Source organism: Drosophila teissieri, chromosome 2R (assembly GCF_016746235.2).
Source record: "Drosophila teissieri strain GT53w chromosome 2R, Prin_Dtei_1.1, whole genome shotgun sequence".
NCBI classification, from domain to species: domain Eukaryota; kingdom Metazoa; phylum Arthropoda; class Insecta; order Diptera; family Drosophilidae; genus Drosophila; species Drosophila teissieri.
In genome coordinates, this window is record NC_053030.1 from 16,757,076 (window position 1) to 16,778,428 (window position 21,353).

A 21,353-nucleotide genomic window follows, 5' to 3' on the forward strand; every position below is an offset into this window, starting at 1 on the left:
ACTTACCGCATAGATCGGCCCTGAGATTCTCGTTGACCCACACCTTCTGTTCGGCCTCCTTTTGCACGGCCGGCCAACGGATGTTGCCCACATAGCAGAGGTCCCTGTTGTGCTGGATGACCACACTGCCGGAACTTATCTGCTTCAGGTTGCGCATCTCCAGGCTGTAGAGGGAGGACTTGACGATGGCCAAGGCGGCAAACATGCTCTCCATCAGCTGGCGGCCATGAATGGTCTCCAGATTGCGGAAGTACGACAGATTCCGGAACTGCGGATGGGTACCCTCGATGTTCAGATACCCGGTGATCTCCTTCACAGTGGAGAAGACCTCCAGTCGCTCGGGATCCAGTGGTATGTAGCGTGCTCCCATCGTGTAGTTGGGATAGACGTCCTGAAAGCCCGAAAAGGTCTGATCCAAGATGCGAATGTTGCCATCGATCACCGTGCAATTTCGGAACGAGTCGATGTTGCCGGCATGCAGGACAGTGACGCCGGGGCAGGTTTTGGGGCAGGGGCCATTGCAGGGCACACACTCGCCGCCCTTGTCCATCTTGTCCTGGGGACAGCTGCGCACACAGGCGCCATTGTCGCGCAACAGGTGACCGGGGCACTCCTTGACACAGGTGGCGCCATACGCATACTTGCCCTCGGGATTCGTTTCCAGGACATAGGTGGTGGGGTTGTACTTGCGCATGGGCGGGCACTCCTCCTTGCAGACGCCCTCGTCGAAGAAGTTCTTGCAGGCGATGCAATCCTTTTGCGTCGGCCCAGTGCATCCGCCGGCGCAGAAGAGGTGACAGCACTCCCTGGGCTTGGGTCCGTAGCAGCGACCTCCGGCACACTGGGGCGAGCAGGTCAGCTTGCTGAACTTCTGGCAATTCTTGGGACCCTCGCCCCAGCATCCGTGGGTGCAGCTCTCGTGGCACTTGGGACACTCGCGCTCCGGAGCCGTGAAGTCGTAGTTGTAGTACGCATCCGTGCCGTTGGACACAATCTCCGACCACTGGATGGTGCGCATGTGGCAGAGATTGTAGTTGTTGTGGAAGCCCACCTGGCCGTTCAAGACGTCGCGTAGATCGGGAATCTCCAGCGTGTACATTTTGGAGTAAGTGACGAACAGGGCGTACTTCTCCTCCTCCACGGATAAGCTGAACAAGGTGCGTCCGCGAATGATTTGCAGTCTGCAGAAAGGAGTATACGATATTAGTTAGATTATGTAGCTTTAACTTGACTCCATAAGTAAGTTTTCTATGAAATTTTCTTAATGCTAGTTATATATGTTTCTTAATTAGAGACAAACTTACTTGGGAAACACCACTTTCTTGACGTCCACATGGCTGATCAGTATGTAGCCGGTGACCTCGCGAATGTTGTCCAGGAAGCTCAGGTCCAAGTTCTCGTTGGGCAGCCAGGTCAGCTCCAGGTTGCCATCCACATACGTGCAGTTCGTGTAGCGATCTCTGAGGTTTCGGTAGTGATGCTCCTTGTTGGAGGGCACGGACAGGCGGGATTTAGTGCCAATGCAGACTGGAAAGAGAGTTGACAAAAGGGAAATCGTTGTAATACTCGAATGCTGTGGGTGTCGATGCGGGCTAATGGCTTTTGTTACGGCTGACCCTAAACTGTCCAATTATACGCGTATGCACGGCCCACCAGGTCGGGTAGGTGTTGATATTGACTTATGCTCGGGCAGTTTGGGAAATTAATTTCGGTATGAGAAGCATTGGATGATCGTAAACGGAAATAGCTTGGCCCAGAGTTGTTTGTTTGCTCGGAAGCAATAAAATGAGGCAGAAACCTCAGAGACAAAAACCCAGTGGGCGCGAGACGCTCAGTGCCAGTGCCAGTGCCAGTTGGCGTTGTTCATAATTAGCAGCCCACGCAGTCTCGCTCCTCATCCCAGACGGCCTCTTATCATTAGTCAGCGACCTGTTTTAGCCGCTCGCGCAGTCGAGCATCTTCGGCGACAACTTCATTGATTTGCATCCGATAGATACAATTTCATATGCACAGATGATGGGGTATTCTTATGAAAAGGGCTACGTGGGCTAGTCGCCGCTCCGTGTGGGCCGCGAAAGTGTGCCATGTGTCAGCAGCGGTGAGTTGGAGTTAGACAACCAGCACATTGTGGAGGTGGATGTGGATGTGGATGCCCCGGCCCGGCCTGGCCCAGCCCACGGAGTAGAGCACCCAACTAATTAGCGACAAAATGGCCGCTCCTCCATCCCCAATTTATTATCGATTTCCTTCGAACAAATATCCCATAATTATGAAGAGGAACGAACCAAAGACAGAAATATTTCTGTCGCCAGAAACGGAGAAATGCCTGTGGCGATGGGAAGAAAAAGTTAAATGCCCCCAGATATGCGTCCCATGCATTCCGCCAATGCAGGAGGAGGAGGAGGACGGAGAGGAGAGGAGAGGAGGAGGAGCAGGGATACGAAGGTGAGGCCACGACTGGGACCTCGACTTTGTCGCTGGACACTGATCAAAAGCGGCTCCAGCAATCGAAGCGCAAATATTTTCGTACAAATTCTTAAGCTTTGTTTCTGCTCGTTTCATTTTTTTTTTTTTATTTTTATTTTTATTTTCTTTTTGTTTTGCGATCGAGGTTGCCGCTGGGCAGCAGCCGCAGCATCAGTCGCCTTCATTTCTCATGCCGAGCGAAGAAGTCGACATCACGAAACCCTTTTCAAGACTCAAGACTCAAGACTCCTCGGCTGGGCTTTATCGCGCACAATTTATCAGCCAGGTTTTTCATGTTCGAGGCCTGAAACTTAAGCCACGACGCGACGGCAGTGGATTCCCTGCCAGGCAAACGCTTCAGCATCAGCATCAGCATCGGCATCAGCATCGGGTTTCTTGCGAACCGAGCGTGGCGAGGCATTTGTGATTTTTCTTCTCGGCCAGCGACACGCCCGCCGCCGTCGCCGCCACAGCAGCCGAGCCACAAAAAGGCTAATTTGTAATCCTTAGGCTAAGGCTAAGTGTGGCAACATTAATGAGTCGCCGGCGACTCTGCGACTCCGACTCCGCGACTCCGACTGCGCAGCGCAGCGCAGCACAAATCAAACTCATAATTCATGATGTGCTCATTAAAACAAAAGACTTAGGCAACGAACTTCAGCGCTCAGATTAATCAACCAACACAGATGCTCTAACGCAGACACTGGAAAATCGCTGTATTTGCTATATTTGTTTATCGATTCCTATATGCCAAGCCATCATCAACACACACGACTCCATTTGCCCTTTGCCCCCCACTGCCCCCCTCTGGCCATCATCATCATCATCGTCATCTGACGTACTGATTAATAGGCAACCGCATTCCAGACTCCAACACGCTGACTTTCTAAATATTGTTTTTGTTTCCAGCTGCTGTGTTTTGCCGTGTTTGCCTTTTCACCAAGATGGAAATGGTAGAGGAAAGCCAAGAGACTGCATAATCGATTCTTTCGGTTTTCCATCGGCAATTTGACTTTTGGACCCCAAGTTTTCCACCGATTCTGGCCTAGACGCAAAGCGTTCTTGACGTGCTCCACGCCCCGCACTGCCCCCCAATGCCCCGCTGCCCCGCAATCCCCCTATCCACTGATTTCATCGCTGCAACAGACCCGACTCGCTCAGCCGGTTCTGCGCACTTAACAGTTTTTGCTGCTCACGTTCGTACCGCTCTCGGCGCTCTTTACCTTCCCTTCCCTTCCCAGTATCTGTATCTGTAGCTGTAGCTGTATCTGTATTTGTATCTGTGTTTTCATTTCGTGGAAAAGATTTTTAACTCATGGCCCGAAACCGAAACCAAGACCAAAACCAAAACCAAAAACAAAAGCAAAACCCAGACCCCAGCCCAAGATCCCAGATGGCTGGCAACATTTTTGTGTACCCTCGCCCGGGGCAACGCAAGAACACGAAGAACAAGAATTGTCTAGATTTTGTTGTAATATAACAAAAGATTTAAAAGGGCATTAGCAGCGGCTTTGTTTTCTCAGCGTTTTAGATTTGGAGCCGTGTCTGTGTGCGTGTATGAGCTCCGCATGGTGATTACCCCATTCGATCAAATTATCGAGCATTGCTGTCCGTTAAATGCCGCTGGCAATCTGTGAGTTTGGAGATATTTGATGAACAAGTACATTGATCTGATCCGCAGCGCTGGTGAAAGTCTCTCGATCCGGCGCCATATGCAGATGCAGCTGGCCGGATCGCAAGGTGTCATAGATTACCGTCCGCCGGCAATTGCAATGCGATCGCTGCCTCCTCTACCGCCCCATGCATTTTTTTGTCTGCCCCACCGCTCGTCATAAATAATTCATAACTGTTTTGCGACAATTTCAGTCCACTGCGGCTCGGCACGCGCCTATTTTACAATGAAATTGTGTAAAAGTGCTTAATAAATTCATTTGTGCGGCCATTAAAAACACGCAGCTCATTACGGGGAAGGGGATTACCACTGGATCGGAATCGGAGTCGGAGTTGGAGTCGGGGACGAAGTCGGTGCCAGAGTCTCCAGTGCGACGCTTACGTGCGCGGATTTTGCAATTTTCCTCTCTCCGAGTTTTTCAGATTTTTTTTTTCCAGATTTTTATTTTGCTTTGCAGCAGAATGCTGTTGCGGCAACTTTCTTTCGTGTTGGCCGCTATGGCCGCGCTGTTCTATGCTCGCATCGTGGCGTCACGAAGGCGAAGGCAAATAAGCGCAACTGCAGCGGGTGGTGGGTTGGTTTCAGTGGGGGCAGAGACTGGAAAGGGGGAGTGAACGGGCAGCAGGGGGGCCAGGAGGGGCCAGGAAATCTTCGCCAGAAAACGCTTCAAGCGCAGGCGCATCTTCAACTTGGCTTGGCATAACAAATTTGCAGGCAGCACTCGTCGTGGCAACAACAAAGCTCCGACAATCGACGGTGCTCGCTCAGAAAAAAGGACACTGCCCAAAATTACCCACTCACAACAGAGCCCATTTTCCAAAAATACAGTCTTTATCCATTAAAATGGTATATGGAATTTATAAATTAGGATTGTTTTGCTAACTAATTATACTATTCTATGCTATATTTGAATATATTAGGAGAATGCCTGTGGATTTCTCGCAGTGCCTGAACAAAGGCAAATCAGGCAACGGCCACGAAACGAAGATGCAGCAACAAGGGGCACAGAAAGGCAGCCTCTTGGCTGGAGATGATGATGGTGCTGGTGCTGTTACTGGTGATGGTGATGCCTTGTGGCGGCTCATCTGGCTGGTTTTCCTCGGCGGCGACCCTCCCCTGATCCTCGATCCCCGGTCCTCGATCCTCATCGCCATGATCAGCATCTTCTGCTTTCGGGTTTTCGTGTTCGAAGCGCGTTCATTTTGTTTCGAACAACAATTGGGCGCAGGTCGTGAGGCACGACAGTAAGAGCAACAGCAACAGCAACAGCAACAGCAAAACAGCAATGCCTGGATTAGATAAGCTTATTGTTTTCGCTGTTGCCAGTACTCTTTGTTCTGAAGCCCCTCCCATCCCCCCGCAATCATCGAAAACCCCCAACTGGGCTGAGCTGCAGCTTTTGGTTATTGCTGTTGCTGCTGCTTTGGCTTTAGCTTTGGACTTGGCTTAATGAGCACGCCCTGGCGCCATTTTTGGTCTGCTGCCCGGCTTTGAATTTTCGCATTCGCCACTATTTTTAGGCATAGAACGGCTCAAGAGCGAGACGGAAAAGAAAATCGGGGAGAGGTCTGCGAGGCGATCTCCACAGCAGCAATTCGTGGGCAGAGGACCGACAGTCTCGGCTTTAACTCTTTAACTCTGCTTTTCGAAATCGAACGCCCACACGCTGAAAAAAAAATAAAGAGGCAAAGAAAAAAGGCGGAGGCAGAAAGTCAAGCGAACTGCAGTCAAAAGTTCACAACAGTCAGCACAGTGAACAAATGTGGCATATTGCACGTAGATAGATTCCTAATGTTACGTAAAATGCAAGTATGTGGCAGCAATAATGATTATTAACTATAACTTCAGAAGCAGGAGCTTCTAATTGTAAGAACTAGTGTGTTCTTTTCCGTGTATCCTAGGTGAAGTGGGTCCAGGAAAATCAAACAAATATGCGCAGAGAGCTCAGCTCTATGGAAACAATCAACAAGTGAGCGACAGACTGCGCAATCGCAGCAGCCCGAGATGCTCTTTCTTCGCTGCTCAGTTGCTCTCCACGCTCGCTGTGTGTGTGCGTGTGTATGGGTGTGTTTGTGTGTCTGTGTGGGTTTTAGAAAACCAGTATTTCGACTCGGGCTCAAAATTACTGGAAGTAGTTGAACGGCTAAAAGTAAATGCAACGCTAATGCATCAGCAGCAGCAGCAGCAACTGCAGCAGACCAGGCCTCAAAGTTCAGCTTCGGCTGAGAGCCAAGCTCTGGCCATTTCGCAGTTCAATTTGGCCATTACTTCTTTGATATGATGGCTTAATCAGAAATATGGTGGAAAAATGCAAAGCGCACACAGATACACACCACACACACACGCACACATATGTGTGGATGTAGGCAATAGTCAGCGCGTGCCTGTCGCCGTAATTAGCTCCAAAATGGGGGATTTTTCAGGGGGCTCGCATTGGGATGCTGGTTGGAAGTGGAATCGGACTCAGACTCGAACTCGGACTTGGACTCACCGACGAAGCCGTCGCAGCAAAGCGCACTATGGAATGCGGTTTTTCAAGCGCTAGCACGCACACTCATACCGTGGCGAGTTGCGCTCAGTGTGTGTGTGTGTGTATCTATGTGGGGGAAGGTGGGTGGCTAAAGTTCTGGGCCTAAATGGTAAACTACAAACAGGATACTTTAAAAGCAGAAGGGCTTTCGGAATGGAAAGACTTAGGACTTATTTTTGCGGGCATATATGGATTAATAGGATTAAGTGCAAGTAATGTACGTCAAAGAAAAGTTCTAGGAATACTAATATTGATTTTACTACCATTTTGCCTGTTTAAACAATCGAAAGGGGCTTTTTGCGGAAGCGAGTGTCGCGTTTTGCACTATAAAGACATCAGTAACAATGGACAGTTGTTCAAGTTTCCCAACCCCCAACGACATTTTAACGGTTTCGATTCGAGTGCACGTGCAGGCTTTTCGCTAGCATTTATTTGCATACATGCCGCAGCTGTGCTTATTTATGGTCATAAAGAAAAAAGCGATACAGCACAAGGCAGAGCAAACAACGCGAACAATTTCTGCGAAAAAGGGCATTGTGACAGCGATCGTCTGTGCGAAAAAAAAAAGGGTAATATCATGACGGATATCGGTGCAGAGCCTAGCATTTCTTATCGGTTTCATAACTCGCTTATCCCCGCTGATTATGGCGTAGCCAAAGGCCAAAGTTTCCGCTTTCCTATCAATATTTGCACAGATGCTGGCGCACAATGCGCACATTCAGTTATTAATTTGCAGCTACAAGATCACTGAATACTTGCTATCGACGGGCCGCCTTTATTCGCCACCCATTTAATTTTGTACCTTTTCGCCTGTTTGCCCGCCAAATACAAACATTTGCCTCAAAGTACTGTGCAAACAGACACCGCCAGATACGCGGTGGTGTTCATTAATTTTGTGGCCAAATGGTTAACCAAACAACGCAACAGATAGCCAGCCGAGCAGCCGAGCAGCCGAAAACGTTCCAATATGCGAATACAATTTTTTTTATTCATTCATTTGCCAACGGGTGTACAAACGAAGCCCACTAAAAGTAAAAAACCTCGAGAACTGCAGAGTCAACAAATTGAGTCGCCATTTTAGCTGGAAATTGTGTCGCTAGTTGCTGTTGCTTTTGCTTTTGCTGTTGCTGTGCTGCTTTTGCTGTTGCTGTTGCAATTGCTGCTGATGCACAGAAAAGGGCACGCAGACGGCGGGAAAAGTGGCAAAGTGGAAAAGTAGCAAAGTGGAAAAGTCGGGCGGTTTTAACACTAACTAACTACGCTTTACCTTGTACATTTGACATTACGAAATGCACGCAGCGCAGTGCTCTCCTTGGCTAATCAGTGCGTTCTGGTATTCTGGCATTCTGATATTCTGGCATTCTGGTATTCCGGTGTGTTTGCCGTGATATCTGATGTTGTGCGAGGTGTGGGGGTAACTCGAAACAGGGGCGATAGTGCACACAAGACTCTTTGACTAAGCCAGCGCCAAGTCAAGAGGTGAGCCACAGGGCAGGTGAGACTGCCGCGAAGGGCAGGTATGAAATGAGCGAGCGCTCACTCTAGACTAGGGGATACCCTGGCGTATACGTGATATTGGGAAATCTCATTCAAAGTCCAGATAAAAGTCCAAGCACAGAAATATTAAGTAACCTTGCAACACTTAAGTAACCTTACATCACTTGAAGTAAATGCTTTAACTTTATGGTCTAGAAAAATTAGGAAATTATAATATAATACTAGAGACGTTAAATTCAGGAAACTACATGTATTTATATGGAAGTGCCATTGGAAGTGCCCTCCCATCTATGAGCTTAGTAAAATACTTGTAATATTGCACACTTTGCAGCTACCCCTCAATAATTGACATTCCCAGGGTAACGATAAGACCAAATAATACGAAATGCAGCCGAAAACAAAGTTGTACATAAAGTGCAGCACAGGGGGTACACATATGAAAAAAAAAGGAAAACACCATAGCGATAAGATAAACGACATCATATCGCTGGCACAAAACTGAAAAACCCTAAATGCGGTGGAAACTCCAGAGACCAACTGATACGGTGGCCAAATTCGGGCCGCCGACTTGGCTCTTTGGCTTTTGATATATGGGCTGCCCATACCAGTCACCAGTCAGGCAGATGATCTACATAAACACATTGTGATAGATGGACTGATGGCTTGAGGAAGATGGATAGATGGATAGAGGGATAGATCCTTGCGTTTGCCACTTACTTTTCCCCTTCACGAACTCATGCTTGTTCTTATCCTCCAGACTGGTGGGAATGGTGACTCCGTTGGCTCCCAGTCCCAGCGCGAAGTTGGCCCCGCCCCTCTGCCGATTGACGCTCGAACTGCTGCGGTATAGGAATCGATCCCGATCCCGATCGCGATCTCGATCCCGATCTATATCCTGGTGGCGCTGGCGATTGTTCTGGCGCGCGTAGCGATCGCGGGCCGCCGAGGCGGGCCAGATGCAGATGCAGTGGGCCAGGAGCAGGAGCAGCAGGGGGAAGGGGCAGGGGCCGTTGCGCCGTCGCAGCAGCATTGTTGTTGTTGGAGGCGTTGGGTGGGTGGTTGGGTTGCTGGTGGTGCTTTGTGGTGGGCGGTACTGTGGGATGAATCAGGCCCTCTTCCAAACTATAACCCCTGACGTCATAGGGGTTATTTTTTGTGTATTTCTCTTTTTTCTTGAACTTGCGGCTTACTTTCGGCTTTCTGCTCGCTTTGCAGCTTTTGCGTGCCAAAAATACAGCTTTTCATAAATTTGATTTCAACTCTTTCACTGCTGCTGTTGTTGTTGTTGTTGTTGTGGTTGTTGCTGCTGTTGTTGTTTTGAATTTAAGCTGTTGTCGTTGCAATTTGCCACTGTATTGGTGTTTACATTTCACTGTGTGTGTGCGCGTGCGTGTGTGTTTCGAGTGGGTCTTTTGTGTGTGTGTGTGTGTGTGTGAGTGTAGGAACCAGTTTCACATTACGAGCCACAAGAGTCGTCCGAAGGCTTTTTTTTATACATGTGTATATACACGAAATATATGTGTATAAAATTGTTGTTATTTTTCAGATGTACTTTTCAGCTTCTTTCAGTTCGCCAAACGAATTCGAATATTTTGAGGTTAGAGAGGCGTGCGCAGGCGCAGGCGCAGCTTTCAGCTTTCGGCCTTAATTGCCCTAAGCAATTGTTGTGTTGCCCCCGCAGCCGTCGTTCACATGCACAAAACACACACACTTGGCCATCATTCGCACTGAGCCAACGCTCAACTGGCCAAAAGCCACAGCCACTGCCAATTAGCAGGGAATTCACAAATAAACACGCTTAGTATTTGTGCCAAAAAGGCACTTGTTTTACACGCCGGTTTCGGTTTTTGGGCCTTTGGCGAACTGCGATTTCGCGGTACTTCGATTAGCACGATCTTCGAATTAGCAAACGCCGCGATCGAGAGCACAGATACTCTATATGGCCGAGGATTCGGGGCTCAAGACGTCCGTGCCACTGAGCGATTCGCGTCTGCGCAGCAACAAGTTGTATTCGAGACTGAAGCCAAAGGCGCAGCACAAAGTCACTGCTCTCCCTCTCTCTCTCTGTCTGTCTGTCACTCTCTCGCCGTGTTAGACGCTCTCTTTTGCGGCGAGGAGAGAGCGCGCACACAGGTAAAACCAAAGGTGAGCGGCGAAATCTCGAGCGCAGATCAGGTCAAAATAAAAGCAAAGCCAGCGATACAGCAACAACTACACCGCACAGCTGCGCACCGCACTCGCCACCTCTCGCTCGCTCGCTCATCGCAGCGCTCTCACTCGCACCCACAGCCGACCATCGACATCCACAATCCACAGGTAATCGTAAACGTAGCAGCGTTTTGAAAAGTCAGCGTAATACGAAACGATACGGCCAGATACATTGGGCAATCTCCCCCTGGCCAGCAAATGCTCTACATAGCCTGGGAAAACGCCAAACGTTGGCCAAAATGCACAGAATCGCACTAAGCGCCATCTCAAATGAAACACCAACTTAAGATGCTCCCTTCGCAGAACATAACTACAACTTATATCTTAGCATAATATATATATCTTTTATCTGTAAAGAATCACAGGCTTGAAGAATGGATACCAAACTCAGACCATCTTTTTGCAAAAGATATGTTGCTCAATATGCAGGGTTTATATAAATGTTATACACTTGAGATTTAGGAACCGATTTCCATTAAAAGATACAGCAAAATTGATAAGAACCATTTGAATAGTTATATACAATAGTTTTGAGAAGCTTTCACTTGTGACAATCTTCGTTTTAAGATCACAATGTTTAGGATTGTAATACTACATACCATTCTGGCTTAAGGCGCCTGAGACAACCTTTTCGACTGCAGAGAAGTTACAGATATTCTCCCACAAAGGATGGTACTTGAGCAACAATGTCCTGATTTTCCCCTCCCCCCTGAGATGCCCAATAGCAAAGGCGAGGCCAGAAATCCAAAGCGGGGATTATCCGACAGCATCTTGGCTTCGACAGCTGTGCAGGGCATTTAAGATTCGCATCGATTGCAGGTCGTTTCCAGGTAAGATCTTGTGTATATCCCAATTTCTTGGCTCTTTTGTTGTTGCTGGAGGTTCTGCTGTTCGCTGTTCGCTGTTGTTGCGGCGAATTCGAAAACGCTCAGGTAAAACGATCGCCGCTCTCTCACCTGGCTGTGTACTGTGTATGTACATGGGTGTGTGTGGGCATTGCTGCCATATAAGCGCACAAGATCTCGGCAATTGTATCTGTATCCGTGTGTGTAACTGTGCCCGCATCTGTATCTGTATCTGTATCGGTGTATCTGTTTGTGTGTCTGCGAGCCGAGCTGAGCCTGCGTGGGCCATGGATTGTCTTTTGGCAAAAAGATTTCTGTTCGAGCGTTGTCAACATTGTTAGGGCAGATCCGAGACCGAGATCTCGGTGGCCTCTTCTTCACCTGTTCCCAGCCCACAAGAAATCGGGGTTTTTACGCCTGCGCCATGTGCTCTGCGGGATCGGAATCGGGATTCGGGATGGGATCGGGATGGGATTCGGGCCAAAAGGACACTGTTACGGCAGGTAAATCCGAAACGTTTTGACCTTTCCACTTTGCCATAACAGTAAGACAAAAGGTGCACTTGGAAAAGCGCAACCAAACTCCATGAGTCGCATTTGAATCTCGAATCCCACGCTGTGACTCTCGAGAGGCGTTGCATTGTCTTGCTCGGCGCTTTGTTTCAGAGCATGAAAATACATTTAAATTGAAACGCGTTGCGAAGCACATTTCGAAGGGGGAAAAGCGCCGTGCTTCGATCTGCAGCCATAATCAAACATATTAATAGCCGTCTGTGCCATGCCAGAAGACCTCAATCAAACGGCCACTGCCCAACCCGTACAGAATCATCTGTCAAAATCGAAGAGCATGCAACTGACAGCCGAACATCGAGTTGCGAACGATCTGAGAACTCAGAAACTCTGAAACCCAGAACTCTGAAACCCAGAACTCTGAAACCACTTCAGGGCACTCCACCACTCTGGCACTCTGGTACTCTGGCACACGGAACCACAGGTAAACGCCGCTCAAAAGGTGTAAGATGCCGAGATTCCAAGATGCCCCGACCCACAGCCGCACTCATAAACATTTGATCAAGCGTACAAAATGCCATGCGAAGAGAAATGTTTTTTAACTCCCCCACTCCACTCCACTCCAGTGCAGTGCAGCACTCCATCTGTCTATGATCTCTCCTCTGGTTTTTTCCTTTTCCCAATTTCAAAAGAAAGCCTCGAGAACCAGGCCCTTCAAAAATGATTCCTGCCCGCTCTACAGGTTGTCGGTATCACTCGGAATCATTGGAATCATCGTGATCATCACCATCGATGTCTGGCGAGTCGACGGCGAGGCGTTACTTTCAAGTGCCACGCAGATTAAGGGCAACAAAAGATCGGCTCGGCTCAGGAGGCGCTCAAGTGTCTCGGGATGAGGGCCCATAGGATGCTCCAGCCCATAGGGCGCAACGAATTCGTTGTTCGTTCGTTGCATTATGGAGTGTTGTTGCACATTGGCACATGGAACACACAAGTACATACCATGTATATAGCACATTATCTTGGGATTCGTTTATTTGCGAAGATATGATGAAAGTGCATGTGGCGGAGGCAACATCACTTAAAAACAAGAATTCATAGATTCATTTGATTCATTTTGCGTGAAACTATACATGTTTGGCATCTAATATTGACCATAGAAACATTTAAGAGCTTCATAATTAGTCTAAAAATACCACAAATTTACAGCTATTTCTAGAATACACAATGGTGATTAAATAACGATTAGCATATTTGAAAGAAAAATGCTTCAGGCAGTGAAATGTTTGCAAAACAACTTAGTTAGCCACAATGAAATCGGAACTATAGTATTCCAATTCATGCCCTTAACTATTAGCTCAATTTTGGCCAACTTTAGCGCGTGCCAGCCCTAACACCTGAAGCCGCATAATTGGATTACCTGTTTTTATTTTATTTCTGGCCCTTTGCCAGCAGCCCTGTGCCTTGGAAGTCCGTCGATACAGATGATAGATCGATCAGATTCACATTCAGATTCGGATTCCGGCTGGGGCTGTGCTTCATCAGCACTCAACTTGTCACACGGCTGTGAAAAGCTGCTTAGAATTAAAGCTAATTGCCGCGGCCCCAACATGATGCGGCACATTTGACTTGGCTGGGATGGCATCGACCATGGAGCATGGAGCACGGATTCCAATTGCCATTCCTCCTATTCAGCCCGGCTAATTGGTCGTAAGATCGAGCGCGGTCTTAACTCAACTTTAACCCCCAGCCAAGTGGCAAATGGCAGGCGTGCAGATACGCAGAAACTTTGACTTCATCTCATCGTTTTAGCATAGAGGTTTTTTTTTTTCGCTTTTTTTTAACTGATTTTTGTTGTTATTGATTGTCGCAGTCGTCTGCTGTGTGTTGGTGCACGACTCACGTTTCAAAATAAAAGAGGAAAAAAATCACAAAAACACAAAAACAAGCGGGGTAAAATAAGAAATACAAAATACGAAGAGTGCCTCGCCGTCTCTTGGGCCGATTTCGAGTTTTTTGAGTTTTTTGAGCTTAGCGCTGTATTCCGCGTATTTTTATTTCGCCGTTCGCCATTCGCTTTTCGTTCCTTTTAATGTCTTTGTAAACATAATTGCAACAACTCCAATAACAGATTGTTTGCGCGACTTTAATCGCTTTGTCGTGAAGTGTGAAATATGAGCGTCCAAGTCGCTGGGGAGCTTTCGGCGGATCTCCATCTACGTACGTCTCGATCTGCGCCACGTCCCCCAACTCCCAATATTCTCGAGTATTCCCCGAGTACTGCCTATAAATACCCACAAAAATATTTAAGTCGCGTCTGTCCCGCCGCCCATAATATGTGCAATGTGTGGCCTGCTGGCTGGTTGGCCTGTTGGCTTGTGCCAATGCCAAATGTAAATTATGGTAGGCCGACTACATTGTGTGGCGGCCATTTTGGCAGCGGACTTAGTGGGCAACAAGTTCAATTAGCGCATCGCTTCGATTTGCTAAAATTTAATCCGGGCATAAAGCACGAAGTGAATGCCAATGCCAATGCCACTCCGGTCAGATAAGCACAAGCAGAGCACCACCTCCGGAGAATCCGAGAATCGGGGAATCGGAGAAAGAGAGAATCGGGCGGCGATAAGCGTGGAGAGGAGCCGAGAATCTGAGAAACGGACGTTTTAGCCACGCACACGTGTGCTCCACACAGAAAAACTGCATATCACCTCTTTACTTTACTTAATCGGCATCCAACACGAACATAATATTTATAATAACATAAGTTCACAATAAATATAATTTACTTATCATAAATCACTATTTATAAATTGCAAACAAAATTGTTGTATTTAAATTGCAGTACTTTATATTTGATTGATAAGGAAACTAATAAGAATAACATTTTGAAATGTGGACTAGACTTTAGAAGCTGTGATTAGAGTGCCGCTAATGATGCTCGTTATTTCTCTCAGTGCGAGAACTGGGCTTACGTGGGCCTTTGCCTCTTGGACCTTGGAGTGCAGGGCGCCCGTCGACAACAGCATGTTGCAACAACACTCGACAGCGGCAACCTGTGGAGCCTGCGTGCCATTAGCCATGGAGCATGAAACAAAAGCCGAGCCAGCCAAGATGGAGCACTCACGAGGCATGGATCCCAGTGCAGATGAGAGGAATGGAGTGAAGTGGAGTGCAGTGGAGTGGAGTGCAGTGGAGTGGTGTGGAGTGGAGGGCTGCCACAATGCATTTGCGATAAATGGCAGGCTTGCAGGCATGGAAGGCCCTTAAAAGCCAGCGACAACAGCGACCAAGAAGTGAAAGATTTGCGCAGTGAGATAGCTTATTTTGGATCTGAGCCGGGTCTCTGGGCCAGTTCTTCGTTTGTTACCTTGGCTAATCGGCGGCTATGTAAGATGGTTGTTGTACGTGCGGCGACACAGTCGCAGCCTCAGCCTCAGCTCAAAGTCAAGACCACGAACGTGCTGTAGTTGTTGCTGTTGCTTTTGCTGTTGCTGCTCCATGTTGACACCAGCAACAACAGCAGCAACATTAGCCACATCAGTCCTCGGTCCTCAGCCTCAGCCTCAACCTCAGCCAACAGCCCCAGTCGACCACAGCCGCATTCCGAAATGTAAGGATTCCTGCAGCTCCAGAGGCCGCCCCACTGGCAGCAGGCCCGGCAAGGTCAATAAATCCAGAAATCCAGAACTTCAGAACTCCAGATCCACTCCCGATTAGTAATGGCTAGGGTATTACTGCCCATGCCCAGCTTCACTCAGGGAAGTCCATAACTATGGGTATGTACAGTAGGAGGGGGATTCACCTTCATACAATATGAATATTATATTATTATGAATATTGCATCAAACGAATATTATTCATCAAATGTAAAGCCGAGGAATACAAAAAATTACAAGCTATTTAGAAAACAAAGCGGCATTTGTAGATTTTAGAACAAAGCCATGAAATCGCAATTTATAAAACCAACGCCGAATTTCGCCCGCTTGTCACACACTGAGTCCAAACAAAGCACTCATAATTAGATGAAAATTAATTTCGTATCGTTTCCAGCGGTCGTGAGTTCGAAGTTCGAACATTCCAAGACGAATATTCAAATTCCAATGCTATTCATTTATTGCGGCTCATTTGCCCATTTGCTCATTTGCTTATTTCAAATGAAAATGATTAGTTCAGCCGTCGTTTGTTGTTGTTCATATTTCTGTGTTTCTCTGAGTGTGTGCAGTCAGATTTTTCGAACTGGAACCGGTTGTGGCACCAAAGCAGCAGTTACCAAAGCTTCGACTTGGCCAGCGAGAAATCGGGCGAGAGATCGGAGTGCGAGATGCTGGCAAGCCAAACCCACACACCTACCCAATATACCCATTATACCTCTCTCTTCGTGGGCCAGCGAATTTCCGCAGAATCGGCTGCTCAGCATCCACACGTCGCAGGGGAAATAGGGGGAATTCTTGGAGATTGTGGGGCTACATTTCCCCTCCTTCGATCGCCAGCGAAATTCCTCTCAACTTAATGTGGCGAGTATGGAGTCCTTATAAGAATTCCGAGAGAATAAATTACCCATGCAAAGCCATATTACACAGAAACGAAAAGGTAATATATAAATGGATTGTACATATGTATATAACCTAATATGAAGTATTGTATTAAAATTGATAAAGATCATGGAAATGCGCCCAAATAAATTGTTTTGGTAATTGCTTATTTTTAGCGCCTTATCGCCTGGCAAAATAACAAAAGTGAAATTTACGGCGAGCTAATTACCCTGATGTGGATTGGTTTCGGGAATGGGGAATCACCCGTGTTGTTCCTCGAACCGAATTGCGGAGTTTCGGTTTCGAGTGTTAGTGCCGAGAGTGCTAAAATCATCAACGGCCCGGAGGCTGATATGTTCGCTAATCCATGGATGGCATTGCTAAGCAGTGCAACAGTTATGTGCGGCGGATCCCTCATCACCAGCCGTAAGTACTTAGGATGCTGGGTAAAGTTTAGCTCAGACAAAAAGTATTACCTTTGCAGGATTTGTGCTTAGTGCTGCGCACTGCATATCTTACAGCCCCACGTGAGTAAAACACCATCTATTGAGGATCCCTAATCGATGTGCTGTCACCTCGCCAAAGGAACGCATACCTAGGTGAGTTGGACAGGTCAACCTTCACGGATTGCTCCACCACAGCCTGCATGCCCAGCGCCATTGCGATTCCCGTCGATGCGCAAATATATCACCCCAGTTTCGTGGACCCTACCCAGAACGACATAGCCCTGTTCCGACTGGCCATTCCGGTGCAGTACACTGGTAAAAAAGTCGCCAGTCACTGAAGCATATCACTTATAATTGAGTCATTCACAGCGTACATAAAGCCAATCTGCCTGCTGACCAACTACAATCCGTTGGATTACATCCCCTTTCTCACTGCCACTGGATGGGGCAGGACAGAACACGAAGTGAGCAGCCGAATCCTAAGGACAGCCAACTTAACCCAAGTGGATCGCGACTACTGCTCGTCCACGTACGGAACGCGAGTGGATGAGTCGCACATCTGTGCCGGGGACTACACCACACACACGTGCATGGGCGATTCGGGGGGTCCAGTGTCCGCCAAAATACCCATTGGTGGTGCAGATAGAGTCGTTCAGCTCGGCATAGTCAGCTATGGGAGCACTAATTGTAGCCAGATTGTGGGAGTCTATACGAACGTGATGTACCACATCAACTGGATCGCTGAGGTCGTGCGACAGGAAGGTGCTTAGCCCACAGATGGAAGAATCTACTACTATACGCCTTGGTTTTATTACGGTTGATTTCCCATTAAATGCTTCAAAACCAACTTGTACGCTCTTCCACAAGAGCTTGTTTCTGATACCCAGGAATACGCTCTCCACTCTTCCGCCTTATCGCCAATCCACTAGCAGCGAATACATCTCAGTTGCTTTATTCAACCATCAGTATGTTGCGCACTGCTGGGATATGAAGAACATTGAAATCTTCGTACTGGCCGTGCTTTTGGCTTTCTGCTCAGCAATTGTGCGGGGTTCGGTAGGTGACAGCTTTCTGGAGCAACCGTGTGGCACTGTTCCGATTCACTCATTCAGGATTGTCGGAGGACACGACGCCCCAGTGGCCACCGCTCCATGGATGGCCAAGGTCATTGGCAAAAGGGGTTTCCTCTGCGGAGGCTCACTAATCGCAAAGCGTAAGTTCTGAACAGTGATTAAGGTGGAGAAAAAAACTAGCTATGGATTTTCAGGCTTCGTACTGACGGCTGCTCATTGTGTGGGCAACGAAGATCTGTGAGTATTTTCGAAAATCCACAGATTAATTCAACCACTTTCGCAACTCAATAGAAAAGTCCACCTTGGCGTACTCGACCAAGAAGCAAAGGCACAGAAGTTCGATGTGGATGGAATGTTTGTCCATACGGAATATTACCTTGGCAAACACGATATAGCCCTGTTGAGACTGGCCAAGCCAGTGCAATATGCTGGTAAAAAGCGAGGCTACTTAGAAATACTTGATTACTAACACATTGTCCGCCAGATAATGTCAGTCCGATCTGCGTGCTGCTGGACCCGCTTTTCAAAAACTTGGATGAGCTCATTATCAAGTTCAGAACCTACGGCTGGGGCCAAACCCAATCCAGCAGCTCTAGTCGCATGCTCCAGAAAACATCGCTCTTTAATCTTCGCCGAGCTGAGTGCTCGGCACAGTTTCCGCACCAGGAGATCGATCGGAGTCACATCTGCGCGGAACGAGCTAGTGCCAGCACTTGTACTGGCGACTCCGGTGGTCCTCTGACCGCCATCGTTACCTATCTTAGTGTCCCAACGGTGTTCCAGTTCGGAGTCACCAGCTACGGTTTTGAAAACTGCTCCCAAGCCACTGTCTTTACAAACGTAATGGCCCACTTGGACTGGATCGTTAATACCGTTCGCCGAGAAGGGAATCTGTAGTGCCAAACCTTATAAAACAAAAACCAAAAATTATAATAAAATGTTTAAAGTTGAACTAATAAATCCAGTGCAAACCCAGCGTTTTATTTTTGCTCATACGAAATATTAAGAGACCCTGGAGTTTATTTAGGGTTTATTATATATATTACAGATTATGATTAAGCTTTTGTTATTATTTTCTTAAGCCAAAAAACCAGATAAGGATTGGTTCCGCGACAAATGTATTAAAGCAATCTGCAGAGCCCGCTCGACATCATTGAGTTCAACATGAATTGGCAGCAAGTTGGCTTCATTCTCGCGCTTTGCTCCTACGGATCGCTGGCCCTGGAATTGCTGGATACGAACTGCGTTAAAAAACCAGTGGGAATCAATACCCAAATATATGGAGGTGAAACTGCTGATATACGGTCGCATCCATGGATGGCACAGATACTTTGCTGGGGCCAACATTTCTGTGGTGGCTCGCTGATAAGCTCCCGTATGTACTTCTACTTTAAGTGACCAGTGTGCATCTGGATTAATCTTTGGGTTTTTCCAGAATTCGTTCTGACAGCAGCGCATTGCCAATGGCGATTCGGTCTGTAAGTACCCATGAACATTTTTCAATTCACATTTATGCCCATCTTCACTTTAAAGGAAAGTGCGTTTGGGCGGATACAATGGGACTACGGCCATGAACCTTTGTTCAAGCGACAATTGCTCACCAGCAGGTGCAGAAATCGATGTGAAGGCGATATTTGTGCCCAATTTGTACTGGGACTATCATACCTATGACATTGCCCTCTTTCAGCTGGCCGTGCCGGTAAAGTATAATGGTTAGTATACAAGAGTTAACTTAGAGTTAAGATCACTGAAGATGTTCTCCGTCTCAGCTCAAATTAGACCGATCTGTGTGATGCAGACCTCGAACGAGGGCAAACTACGGCGATTTTTAAACTACGTCAGCACGTTTAATGTCACCGGCTGGGGAAAAACGGAATCTAGTGAAACGAGCACGACACTCCAGTCGGCCAGCTTATACCACCTCGATCGTGGATACTGTTTCCAAATCTTCGACCGGGCAATCTACTGGCCACACATCTGTGCTGGCCACTCGCAATCCTCCACGTGCACCGGAGATTCTGGGGGTCCGTTGAGCGCGGAGATGACCTTTTTGGAATGGAAACACCCCATTTTGTTCGGAGTAGTCAGTTATGGGGCTTCGAATTGTCGCGAAGTTACCGTTTTCACGAATGTTTTGCATTACACTAACTGGATTAGAGATGTTGTCCGCAGTGTCACACCCACTAATAATAACTAAATACGATTTTTTAATTGAAAATGTAATCAGTTGCCGAGAACTCAAGTCAATCGCATAATTCGTGGAATTTATACATACAGCGAATGACTTGGAAATAACGATAAGCCTTTCCTCGATGTGCATTAATAAATGGCGTTGGCATTTGGTTTTTCAGTCAGTTCGTTCGTTATTACAGCTGCACATAATGGAAGCTGGAGCTGTGCAGCTCCTGCTTTTAGTAACCCTGGGTTTCCTAAGCGTACATGGCCAACCACATTTACTGGATCCTCAGTGCGTTACAGCCAGATCCGAGAGAAATCCGGGACAATATCGTGTGATCAATGGCCAGAATGCAGACCTACTATCCAATCCCTGGATGGTGATAGTCATCGAGCGCGGGATGATGAAGTGCGGCGGGTCACTCATCACGCCACGTATGTAGTTGGAATATGCTTTTCCGAGCATTATGAATATCCTGTGAAGTTTTTTAGGATTCGTTCTGACAGCTGCGCATTGCAGAAGCCAAACCAAAAGTCAATTGTAAGTGTCAACTTGTTTGGATCATTTTTGGATCATGTTTTGCATCTTTCGATTTAGAACAGTGCGCTTGGGGGAGTACGACGTGAATCAGGCTCTCGATTGCTCCAACTACGGCTGCATTCCGCGGCCCAAGGAGATCAATGTGACCAGAACCTATGTGCCCTATCAATTCACTGACTTCCACAAAAATGACATAGCTCTGTTCAGACTAGAGACCCCGGTGCAGTATGGAGGTAAGCTGGCGAACTCTGCCTTGCGCATTTAATCGAACCATTTACCCAATTGACCAGACCACATTAGATCGATCTGTTTGCTAATGGGAGACTATAGCTGGGCGTCGAGCATACTGAAAAACACAAACAAGTTCAACACCACCGGATGGGGTCGCACGGACTCCCGCACCCACAGTGCAGTCCTGCAGCGAATATCCTTGACGCACCACAGCCTCAGCTATTGCGCCCAGTTCTTCGGCAAAGCAATGGACAACAACCACATTTGCGCAGCCAGCAGTACTGGTTTCACCTGCCAGGGCGACTCGGGCGGACCGCTATCGGCAAGGATCCCGATTGGGTCGGAGACGAGGGTGGTGCTCTTCGGAGTGGTCAGCTACGGAGTGGTCAACTGCCACGGACCAACTGTCTACTCGAGCGTGATTCCCTTTGCGGGCTGGATCGAGATGCAAACGAAAAGAAACTAACAAGCAGTAAGCGTTTTTATATTCTCGAACATGTAAGCAGGTCCGAAATGCTCTTAATAAAGCGCCATCTTAGCGAACTCTGGAATGAGAACCACTCTTAGCTTGCTTATACATAAAGACATGGATGTACATGTGTGAAGGAATGATAAGGTTTTCGTTTTC

General features: G+C 47.6%; 4 protein-coding genes across 5 annotated transcripts in view; 3 read left to right on the forward strand and 1 right to left on the reverse strand.

Annotated features, from left to right (window-relative positions):
* The window catches only part of LOC122615150 (epidermal growth factor receptor), a 40,330-nt gene that overhangs the window by 3,644 nt on the left and 15,333 nt on the right, over positions 1–21,353 (reverse strand). Inside the window, exons 1-3 of one of the 2 annotated variants that reach the window (XM_043790061.1) lie at positions 8,883–10,167; positions 1,305–1,527; positions 7–1,181 (exon numbers count right to left, since the gene is read on the reverse strand). In XM_043790061.1, the coding sequence (XP_043645996.1) occupies positions 7–1,181; positions 1,305–1,527; positions 8,883–9,195 (1,711 nt within the window). In that variant the 5' untranslated portion in view covers positions 9,196–10,167. Of the gene's footprint in view, positions 1–6; positions 1,182–1,304; positions 1,528–8,882; positions 10,168–21,353 lie in introns of those variants that run through there. The other variant, XM_043790062.1, reaches the window with a different exon arrangement.
* Positions 17,693–18,675, forward strand: LOC122615153 (serine protease grass). Its single transcript, XM_043790065.1, has 4 exons — positions 17,693–17,918; positions 17,973–18,015; positions 18,070–18,209; positions 18,263–18,675. The coding sequence occupies exons 1-4, from the start codon at positions 17,693–17,695 to the stop codon at positions 18,673–18,675; spliced, it is 822 nt and encodes a 273-aa protein (XP_043646000.1).
* LOC122612428 (chymotrypsin-like protease CTRL-1) lies at positions 18,830–19,975 on the forward strand. Its single transcript, XM_043786035.1, has 5 exons — positions 18,830–18,843; positions 18,906–19,153; positions 19,214–19,256; positions 19,312–19,490; positions 19,548–19,975. Exons 1-5 carry the CDS (start codon positions 18,830–18,832, stop codon positions 19,973–19,975), a joined length of 912 nt encoding a protein of 303 aa, XP_043641970.1.
* On the forward strand, positions 20,150–21,282 carry LOC122615151 (chymotrypsin-like protease CTRL-1). The gene is made up of 4 exons (XM_043790063.1): positions 20,150–20,388; positions 20,446–20,494; positions 20,552–20,727; positions 20,785–21,282. The coding sequence occupies exons 1-4, from the start codon at positions 20,160–20,162 to the stop codon at positions 21,189–21,191; spliced, it is 861 nt and encodes a 286-aa protein (XP_043645998.1). The 5' UTR covers positions 20,150–20,159; the 3' UTR covers positions 21,192–21,282.